The 11,887-nt window shown below is 37.3% G+C and overlaps 1 protein-coding gene across 1 annotated transcript; it reads right to left on the minus strand.

Annotated features, from left to right (window-relative positions):
* Nucleotides 1-1,639: 1,639 nt before the first annotated feature.
* LOC107878612 (TPR repeat-containing thioredoxin TTL1) lies at nt 1,640-6,112 on the minus strand. The gene is made up of 7 exons (XM_016725655.2): nt 4,970-6,112; nt 3,788-3,983; nt 3,517-3,698; nt 3,107-3,440; nt 2,779-2,983; nt 2,597-2,703; nt 1,640-2,509 (listed from the first exon to the last, which is right to left on the minus strand). The coding sequence occupies exons 1-7, from the start codon at nt 5,827-5,829 to the stop codon at nt 2,357-2,359; spliced, it is 2,037 nt and encodes a 678-aa protein (XP_016581141.2). The 5' UTR covers nt 5,830-6,112; the 3' UTR covers nt 1,640-2,356.
* Nucleotides 6,113-11,887: the final 5,775 nt, after the last annotated feature.

Genomic DNA, 11,887 nt, shown 5'->3' on the forward strand with positions numbered 1-11,887 from the left:
TTGTTGTTGTTGTTGCGTTCATTATTATCTAACTGTGTGTTATCCCATTTTTGTTGTGTGTTTTATGTTTGTTGGTTGTTGTTGCGTTCATTATTACCTAACTGTGTATTATCTCATTTTGTTGTGTGTTTTATATTTGTTGGTTGGTTATGCTGGTATCTGTCCTGAGAGCCGGGAGTGTATCATGAACAGTCTCTCTACTTCACCTGAAGTAGTGGTATGATCTGCGTACATTTTATCCTCTCTAAACTTCATTATGTGGGAATATACTGGGTATGTTGTTGTCGTAAAGATTAGAACATTTGTTCAAAACTCTTGTGTCCATTACAAAGTCAAACAAATCCCGTCATAAAAACACACAAGAAAATAACTTTCAGACTGACAGGTCGGCAAAGGCAAGCAAGTCGGCGCAAATATTGCACAATGCCATTGGAAGCCATTTATGGATTTTGTTATTCGGAGAGTGGGGACTTTTTGGAAGTTGGCAAATTAAATGCTTACATGTGATTTTGAACAATGAACGAAAAAAAAAAAAAAGAAGGTATAACCCTCTAGAAGAGGGCTCTTTACTCACCCACACCCCCAAAAGAAAAGAGTCTACTTGATAACTAAAATGGGAGTAAATTTATCCAATGCTATCCAACTAGTAAGTACATGGCATTCCATGTGCCGTCAGAGCTCTCTATAACGATCCTCAAGTTATTTTTGGAATCGAATTTTCATATTATGTTATATTCTTTGTTCTATATTGTTGTTGCATCTTACTACAAACCAAAAGAAGGTTTGATTGTCCTGGTTAAATTGCATGCAACTTGAATAATTTCACGAAGTTCGAAAATAGTGAAAACACGTTTTGAGATGTTTTTTTAAAAATCAAATATTGTGAAAACCTATTCGAAACATTTATGGTCAAATAAATATTTTGAAATAAAGTGAAAGCGTGTTTCGAATATTGTTAATAATATTCATTGCCAAAAGCTTACTAAGTCAACCCTGATATGGGCATCTCTTATTCTAAGTCCTGCCCATTCCCACTAAAAAACAAGATGAGGTAGGATTTAGGGGACAATAGATTAAGTAGTGTGTGCATACAGCCTTACATTGAAAATGCTATCTAACCCAACCATAACCTAACATGGAGAAGGTGATGACATTGTCCCATCTAAATCTAAGTCTTGGTGAATAGAGTTACCTTATTCCTATGTCGATGACTCAATAAAATAATCGAGATCTCTGTGCAAGATGACTCAAACACCACAGAAATAAAAAAGAAAAGATTATAAAGAATGGAAATAGACAAAATGAAGAAAGTGACAAGAGTAACAACCCCTTAAGAGAGTAATTAATTCTATGAAAACCCTGACATTTCCCTCATCACTAGACCCACCCCATAATAAGAACCGACCATCAATTAAAATTTGGGTACTTGTGACAAGCTGGAAATTTTAGAATCTTCATATGTCATTCACTAAATTACCCCTATACCTTATCATTGAAAAATCGATATTGTATTGACCAAGATTGTCCGTACTTGGAAAACTATAAATAAATGCATGGATCAAATGGTGTACAATCAAAACCTGTCTATAACAACGTTTGTTCTGATAAATTTTAGCTGAACATATGATATAACACAATGTAAAAAATTGATTCCGTCCATGTTATAGAGAATGAATGTTATAGAGAGGTCTTATCTGTATATTACAAGAAATTGAAAGGTAAAAAAAATGAGAAATTTTATTGATAGAATGGTTGCATAGAAACATTATCACATTCTTCCTTCACTAGCCCATAAGTACCCACTCCTTGGCCTCCAATAGTGTTGTATATATGACCATATATATACACATGTCTAGGATCATCATATAAAGCCAGCCAGCCAGCCACTTGTTTTTCTCTCAGAATGTTCAGCTAAAATGGCCACAAGAATCAATTCTACAATGTTCACTATTTCTGCTCACAAGAGAAGTTTATGCTAGGGAAGGACAAACTAATTTGAAAAGGAAAAAAATGGAAGAGATTAATGTAGAGATGGAAAGAAGTTGGACCCGAGACATCAATGAGGAGTGAAAAAGGGCAGCCCGTTACGCTAAAGCTCCCGCTATGCATGGAGTTGGGGGAAGGGCCGGACCACAAAGGGCAGCTATGAGGAATGAATGAATAAATTAAAAGGGAAAAAAGGAGACTAAACTAATCCCTCAGCGAGGCTGCTGGCATTTGGCTAAATTGGCTCCTTAATGAGATTATTATGTAGTAGTAGCTCAATTTTGGCACATGTAATGGCAAGAATTCCAGGTGACTAGAATGGCGAGAGGATAATAGGGCAAAGAAGCACGATGACATTGTAATCATGCACTTAAATACTGTAATGCCTCACCGATGATTCCAACACCTCTTGACTTGGGCAAATCATCTCCATCACGCGGCTTCCCATTTTATAAATCTTAAATGTTGGTACATTTCTAACATTCTCTGCGTTTGCAATTGCCGGGCTCTCTTCCACATCAACCTTCAACAGAAAAAGAGAAAATGAATATAAGGTTTCTTCATAAGTATGCTTGCATTGTAGGTTGAGAAAACTGCACTGTTTACTTACCTTGAGAAAATTTATGGAAGGATACTTGGTGGTTAAAGTATCTAAGAAAGGGGATATCTGCTTGCATTGTATGTTAGATGCTGCTTTAAAATGGACCAATGATGCACCTGCAATTTCCAATATTAACTCTGAATTGTAGAATATGACTAAGGAGGGTAAGCTATAAGTGCTGGAAAACATACAAGGTGATGAAATCGCAGCTCGGAACTGTTCGAGACCAGAAACCAATTCCACTTCCCCACCAAATTTCATATTGTGAACGTCTTCTCCGCGTGATTTCTTCAATGCTACTTGAGCATGGAATAACGATTCAGCAACCTCATTGTCATATGGAAGCTCTTTCCTCAAAAGCTCGTAATCTCTCACAGCTTCAGCCCATCTTTCCAGCTATAATCGATTAACAGTTAAAAAGTTAATTTTTTTTTTTACTCAAAGACGGGAACAAGCAAGTGATGATATATTAATTCTAGAAACATATATAATGGAAAATATGTTAATATGGCATGTTACCTTGGCGTTTGAGGCAGCTCTCCGAAGAAGGGCTTTAGTGTAATTTGGTTGGAAAGTGAGAGCTTGATTGCAGTCGGCCACAGATTTTTCCCACAGCCCAAGTTTATACCAGCAAGCTGCTCTATTGCAGTAGAGAACTGAATTTGAAGAATCACGCCGCAGACCTTCCCCATAAGCAGCACATGCTTCAGTATACCTTTCCGATTTAAATAGATCATTGCCACGAGTACGAGCCCGTCCCACCAATCTCACATTGTTTAGAAAAACTGATACTTCGATATTTCGAGGATCAATTTGTCCAGCTCTCTCGACAGCACTGACTGCATTTTCAAACCTGCAAATATTCAAGTTCCAATTTCTCATACTCCCGCAGAGTCTTAGAAAAACTTAGCAGATCACTATGAACTGACCTTCCCATAGCCAGGTCAATCTGAGCTTGAACAAAGAACATGTATGCCTCTGAACGCATCCCAAAAATCTTTGAATGGGATGATCCAGTAGATGGTTCATGCTTCCGACTAGTTGATAGACTCAATTCTGCATCCTCTGCTAGATGTAGCTTCAAAAGAGCTTCCGCTCTACATGCAAATAGCTGTAAAATTCAATATCAGTAATTCAGTATCAGCATTTAACTTTCATGCATCATTTTCTTTTACATATGAATCACTAGTTTTGCTTTACCTGAGGAGACGCATCTGCTCCAGAAGCAATGGCTGCATTGGCTTCTCTTAATGTGCTTGTCCAATCACCCACTCTTCGTGCATCAGTACACTTGCCAATATGTTTTTCCACTGCTTGCAACTTCTGCAACTCAACTTGATCTGGTTGATGCCCTTGGAAGCAAATGTGACTTCTAGCTTTCTCAACCTGTCCGAAACTGCAAGCCTTACAAGAAATAGATTGCTTACATCACAATGCAAAACAAGCAAGGTGAATTTCAAGAAACTAATTCAGATAAGGACGCGGTATAGACATTGGAAAATTAGGTGTTCAACAATAGAATTGTTAGGGGAAAAGCTAACAACATCTAACTAAGTTTAGACATTAGAAACGGAAAAGAAAAGAATCCAAATTTCAAGCTGAAATTAAGATGACAAGAAAAACATAAGGCCTGCTTAACACTCATTGTGTTTTAGTGAAATGAACACGAGTCATTATGAGACTCGAAAACGAACTAGGATGCTGCTTCCATCGATTCATAAAGATGACCAATAAACCACAAAGTGAGCCACTGCAGCAATTTCAGGAAAATTGAATAACAACAACAACGTTGTGTTTGACCGCGGATAAGAACCACGAAAAAACTGTATTGAGGAGGGAGGGATAAAACAACATGAAAAATGGCGGAAGAACAACCCTGCAAGAAATGGGCTGTCCTGTGAAAAATGGACAAACATAAGGAATAATTAATAGTGAAAAAGAAAAAAAAGGGCAAACATAGGGAATAAGTAACAGTAATATGGCCAGAAAAATCCAAAAGAGACCAAACCATCAACACCAAATCAGCTAAAACAGCTAGATCTAGTAAATAAGAAGGCGCATCCCCCCTTGACACAAATGAAGATCCAAATCATCAAAGTTCATAAATTTTCAACTGAAATCCCACAAGTGAGGTCTCGAGGAGGGTAGAGTGTACACAGACCTTACCCCTACCTCGTGGAGATAGAGAGGTTGTTTCCAAACCACCCTCAGCTCGATAAATTTTTGACCTCTAATAGCCTAAATCACACTCAAAAAGTGGTAAATTATAGCACTAAACATATATAACCTACAAATCATTCACACATTTCAAGATTTACGATAATCAATAACCAAAACAAGTATAAGGACACTAAAGATTAAAACTTTATTCCACTTAATTACCTAAGTAACAATGATCCCAATCGATGATGTGCCCTTACATACGAAGGATCCAACCTAACAGCTTCTTCACATTCCTTCACTGCCTCCAATAACCTCTTCAGACCAATCAAAGCTGCAGCACGATTACAATGATAAGCAGCATTGCCTGGACAAATTGCTATAGCTTTATCATAAAGATTCAAAGCTTCTACAAAATGACCCTTTTTGTAACTCTCATTCCCTAATCTCTTCAACTCCTCTGCATCATTACCACTCAACACTCCCTTTTTCGCTGTCGGTGGGGCGTCCCCACAGACATTGATGCCGGATTTTACACCGGCACCACCACCCCGCATTATGCTTCCGTGGCCGTAATACCCGGTACCGGAACCCAACACATCGGTTTTCGACGACTTCATTGCCATCCCGGTTTTCAAAATCTTCCCGGAGGGGCAAATGTTGCCGGTCGGAAGCGCGTTTACCGGAGGTGAATTAACGGAACTACCCCCACCGGAGTAAGACCGCGCGTGGCCTGGTTTAAACCCACGCGCTTTCGGTGAGCTCTCTACAGAACCGGAAAGCTCACCGGAATGACCTGAATCGGATTTTTTCGGACCCAAATTTGAACCGTTCCGACCTGAAGCCGATCCAGATGAACTAGAACTACTACTAGTCGTCGTAGTCGTAGTCGTAGCAGCACCAGCACCAGTGATTCCACTACCTCGAGTTCGTAAAGGAGAAACAGGTGAACCCAGATCGAGTTCACGAAAATCAGGCTTGTTAACATCATCGACTCCATTTTTACCATCATCGCAACTAACCAAGTTCTTGAAACGATCATTTAACCCTATTTCCAAAATGGGTTTTCGAGAATCCGCCATTTCCGAAAACCCCCTTCGATTTTTCCCTTGAATAATTGCAATAATAATATAATAGTGCGCACACCAACCAACCAACAACACAAAGTAAACCAAAGTGTCTCAGTGTATAATGAAGTGAGACGAAGACTCAACAATGTGAAGACATGTAAAAAAGGAAGAGATGGAGATCTCGTGATATATAAAAGGCACAAGCAAAGAATGAATGCGGGCGTTGGGGAGAAAGAGAAAGGAAAATGGGTTTTACAGAGAGGAGTTATATAGTAGTACAATATACTATATATTTTATTTTGTATTCTATCTTCTTCGGGGACGTATTTTGACGCGTAAGAAAATAGTAAGAAATTCTATGAAAAATTAGAATTAAATATTGCAAATTAAAATAGAAAATAATGATTATTATTTTTAAACGGATGAAATATTGAGTGTATATATAAGGGAGATTTAATTAAAGGAGAATTTGTTGGGGTTTCTTGATCATCAATAACAATATGGATACCTTTTGTTTCTTTGTTTCTCCCCTTCATTTTACTCTTTTCTTTTTATATTAATTGACTCTTATTTGATCTGTCAAGTCGTAAATTTGAATTAAGTGAATATTTTCTTAAATTAATTAATTTATTTATTTATTTATTTATTATATAATACTAAGATAATATAAATTAAGATTAGTCTGGTGTATTAAAGTGTTTATTATGTGCAAAATTTGGAGAAGAATTCGATCCTTGCATTTCTGTCATCCGATCATATATCAATAATTTTATCAAATACTCTATGACACTCATTCTATTAGTAAGAGAGATAGTTTTAAGTAACTAGGGTATGGGATTCAAGAGAATTAAGAGATTGACGATGATGTCACTCATTGGATTGGGGTAGGATGGATGAAATTGAGGCTCACCTCCGATATCTTTTGTGACAAAAAAGTACCTCTCAAACTTAAGGAAAGTTCTACATAGTGATGGTTAGTCCGATTTTGTTGTATGAGACGGAGTGTTGGCCTATTAAGAAGGCTCACATCCAGAAGATAAAGGTGGTGAAGATGAGAATGTTTCGGTGGATGTATGAGTGTATTAGGAAAGATGAGATTAGAAATAAAGTTATTCAAGATAAAGGATGAGTGGCTTCAGTGGAAGACAAGATGAGGGGAGAGAGGTTGAGATGGTTCAGTCATGTGATGAGGAGGAGCACGGATACCTCAGTGTGAAGGTTTGAGAGGTTGGGTAGTGATGGTTTCAAGCGGGGTAGAGGTAGAACGAAGAAATATTAGAGGGAGGTGATTAGACATAACATGAAGCAACTCCGGCTTACCGAGGACATGACCCGAGATAGGAAGTTGTGGCTAAGACGAATTAGGGTAATAGGTTAGTGTGAGTTTAGAAGGTTGTATCTTTTGGTGTGTTACTTGGAGTATCTTGTTTATGATATTATTGGATATGTTACTTTTTATTATATCTTGTTCTTTTACTATTCCTTATTTAGATTGTTTTATTTTGAGTCAGAGATCTATCGAGAACAACCTCTCTATCTCACATTTGAGGTAGTGGTATAAAATTCTCATATATACTTAAACGGCCAAGTAATATGAAACACCTATTGGTTTATATAGAAGCTAATTAAGACACTGGATTTTCTTTTATTCTTGTTAGTTTTCAATTCAATATTTATATTGAAATTCAATTAGATTTGAATCTACACATTGAAAATCCATCTATGATAACAATACTTCAAGAATTTTTTTTTTCTATTCTCAAGGACTAGCTCTCTAATTAAGGGGAAGAAATCTTAACACTCCTAATATCAATATTGAAATACGATTAAATTTGAATTGACACTGAATTCATTTCCACTAGGGCTGACTTTCCAAGAGAATTTTTTTGGAGTTCCAAAACTCATATCCCTATGGTCACATCCCACCACAATTAAATGTATTAAAGCATTCTTATTCTAAATAAAAATATGGCTCATAGGTAAATGTATTTAATTGTGTCTAATACATATGTAGTCAAAGAGATGCTTGATTATTCAAATAGAAAAATCTGGTGACATTGAAATAGTAATAGTATCATATGAAGATAGGAGAATATTGATTTTTAGGCAAAATTATCCTTAACAAAAAGTGCTACTACCAAAAAAAATTTAAATGTAACTCATGAATCTTTAGCACAAATAACCTCCTTTATCCATATCTAAGATCTTTGCTTAATAATTTCAAATGATACCAAGGGCAATGAAGGAAAGTATACGTTGGATATTATATTATATGATTACAATAGCTCGATTTGGGTAAATAAAGGGGAGTTGAGTAGAGTCGAAGTTAAAATTTAAAGTTTATAAATTCAGAATTTATATTATTTTAAGTTAATAGCGTTTAAACTAAATAGTTTATACATAGTAAATTTCATAAAATAAATGCTAGATTTGAACTAAAGTCATTGAGTTCGACCGAATTCACAAACTCTATATTAACTCCGTCTCTAAAGCTGAGAATATAATAAATTATATCAATTTATCATTAATTAAGTGACCTAATAAGGTGAGAATCACGGACTGACATAGAATTCGCTATAAAAGTTCGACTAAATCTATAATTTTGACCTAGATCATATACATGTAGTAAAAAAATACACTAAATATGTATAAATTAAAATAAAATTCAAAACTCGATAATTATTTGTCTTAAAATTCAAATTTAAAATCCATCTCATACAACAATATATGTATATTAATTATTAAGGGAGAAAATATATTACGTGTATAGGGGGTGTGGGAGGGCAGAAGGGACGTGGACAGTATGTGAGATAGGGCCGCTGGTTGCATCAGGGAGTCGGCTAGAGAGGTGTCGGGTGTTTCGAGGGGCCGGTCTGGCTGGTATCGGGGGGATTGGTGGTGGAATGAAGAGGTTAAGAAAAAAGTGGAGACGAAGAAAGTGGCTTACGCTAAGTTGGTGGAGAGTAAGGTTGAAGAAGAGAAGCGGGTGAGTAGGGAAGAGTACAAGGTAGCTAAAAAGAAAGCTAAGTTATTTGTCACGGCTGCTAAGACAACAGCCTTTGAGAGTTTGTATAAGGGGTTAGAGGAGAAAGGCGGGGAGAAGAGATTGTTTAGGCTTGCCAAGGTTAAGGAGAGGAAGAATCGTGATCTGGATCAGGTGAAGTGCATTAAGAGGGAGGATGGCAGAGTTTTGGTTGACGACACCCTCATTAAGGAAAGATGGTAGGCGTATTTCCATAGGCTATTGAATAATGAAGAGGACAGAGGTGTGGTGTTAGGAGAATTAGAGCATTTCGGGGAGTGTCACGATTTTGGCTTTTGTCGGTGTTTTAGGGTAGAGGAGGTCAGTGACGCTATTCGCACGATGTGAAGGGGCAGGGCGACTGGACCCGACGAGCTTCTGGTGGATTTTTGAAAGTTCTCTGGTGGGTTAGGGTTGAGGTGGCTGACCAACTTGTTTAACAATATTTTTATGTCGGCAAAGATGCCCGAGGCGTAGAGATGGAGCACGATGATTCCTCTATATAAGAACAAGGGTGACATCCAGAGTTGCAACAACTATCGGGGTATTAAGCTGTTGAGTCACACGATGAAGATTTGAGAGAGGGTGGTGGAGCGGAAGTTAAGGAAAATGGTGACTATTTTGGAGAACCAATTTGGATTTATGCCCGGTTGCTCCACGACTGAGGTAATTAACATTATGCGGAAACTGGTAGAGCAGTATAAAGAGAGGAAAATCTTCACATGGTGTTTATAGACCTGGAGAAGACGTATGACAAGGTACCTAGGGAGGTTCTTTGGAGATGCCTAGAGGGGAGGGGGGTTCCTGTGGCGTACATCAGAGCGATTAAGGATATGTATGAGGGGGCGAAGATTCGGGTAAGGACAGTGGGAGGAGATTCTGAGCATTTTCCAGTCTTGACCGGGTTGCACTAGGGATCTACTCTTAGTCCGTTTTTATTCGCTTTGGTGATGGATGTGCTGATGCTGAGTATACAAGGCGAAGTGCCTTGGTGTATGCTTTTCGCGGATGATATAGTTTTGATTGATGAATCGCGGCAAGGGGTTAATAATAAGCTAGAGTTCTAGAGAGAAACCCTGGAGTCTAAAGATTTCCGGTTGAGTAGGACCAAGACAGAGTATTGGAGTGCAAGTTTAAGGACTCGATAATTGAGGAGGAAGTGGTAGTAAAGTTGGACTCTCAGGCGGTTTGCAAGAGGGATAGTTTTAAGTATCTCGAGTCTACAATTCAGGGGAATGGAGAGATAGATGAGGATATATCTCATCGTATTGGGGCATGTTGGATGAAACGGAGGCTCGCTTCGAAAATTTTATGCGATAAGAAGGTGCCCCCAAGCTTAAAGGTAAATTATAAAGAGTTGTAGTCCGGCCTGCTATGTTGTATGCAGTGGAGTGTTGGCCGGTTAAGAATTCTCATGTCCAAAAGATGAAGGAGGCTGAAATGAGAATGTTGCGTTGGATGTGTGGTTTCACAAGTGCAGACAAGGTTAGGAATGAAATTATTCGGGAGAAAGTGGGAGTAGTATCAGTTGAGGATAAAATGCGTGAAGTGAGGTTGAGATGGTTTGGCCATGTGATGAGGAAGGCCACTGATGCCCCGGTTTGTAGGTGTGAGAGGTTGGCCTTAGAAGGTTTCAAGCGGGGTAGGGGTAGACCGAAGAAATACTGGAGAGAAGTGATTAGACGTGACATGGAGCAGTTACAGCTGACTGAGGACATGACCCTGGATAGGAAGATTTGAAGGAAAAATATTAGGATAGAGGGTTAAGGGTGTGGTTGAGTTGTAGTCAGTAGGCACGGGATTTGTGGTGTCCCATGTTTGGGTAATGTACTTTTATGGATGTCGTATCTATGTTATTGTATCATGTTTTGTGTTTTTGATGTTTGTTTACCGCCTGTCATACTGCCTTGTATCTTGAGCCGGGGGTCTATCGGAAACAACCTTTCTATCTCGTTAGGGGTAATGGTATGGACTGCGTACACTCTACTTTCTCCAGACTTCACTAAGTGGGAATATACTGATTTTTTTTTTTTTGTTGTTGCATATATATGTGCAAACATATAGTACTATGCATTATTAATTTGATAGTTAATCTTACCATAAGAAATGTTACAGGCTTTTTCTTCAATGGTCCAACTGTAACTGTATGTACCACTGTGGGCACAAACATATAACATCATGCAATGTACTTTTAATTTCTCATTTGGATTTACCTCATAATTAACTTCAAGTTTATTTTTCTTTTCTTTTATGAACTCACCAATCTATTAAATATAGTATGTTCTATATATTATTCTCATATTTCACATATGAAATTACATCAAAAATGTTAAGTCGAGTATCAATCTATTAAACATGTTGTAATCTAAGAGCTAATAGGTATTAGCTAATAAGAGCGCGCTACAATAGGCAAAGGTTAACTAGTGATCAGTTGAACATTATTCGCAACAAAATTGAGTATCAAAGATGCATATTCAATCGATATTGATTTTTCAAATGCGAAAAGTCGAGCTAGGAGAAAGGAGAAATATAAAGTAATAACTTGTAAAACTATGTAAAATATAAGATAGTAACAAAATCACTCAATTATCTTTCCCATACAAGTATTTGTAGGCGAACCATGCAAGTAAGGTATATTTTAATTTTAAATTAATCGGGATTCCAAAAAGAAAAACAAACACCAAATGAGAAACGAATAAGGTAAAAAAAAATTTCACCTTCGCTTGAACCACAACACATAATTATTTGGAATGCAACCAACAAAATGAGGAGTAACAGTTATTATTTTCTTATACTTTTTTTTCTCATTCGATATCACATACCCTGACTAATTAAATTTCGCTCCACGTAGAATTAGAAAGAAAATGTAGTTCCACACCACAAAATTTATCAATATCATGAATTATTTCCTTTTCAATTTTCAACATTTTATTTTATTTTTCTAGAAAATAAAAGGGTGCTAGTATGCAGAACTTGACGTCTTATATTCAAAGAACGAACAAAACATAAATGATTAGACAAATAATTAACCTCAATCTATTGACATGA

This window comes from Capsicum annuum, chromosome 7 (assembly GCF_002878395.1).
Source record: "Capsicum annuum cultivar UCD-10X-F1 chromosome 7, UCD10Xv1.1, whole genome shotgun sequence".
NCBI lineage: Eukaryota > Viridiplantae > Streptophyta > Magnoliopsida > Solanales > Solanaceae > Capsicum > Capsicum annuum.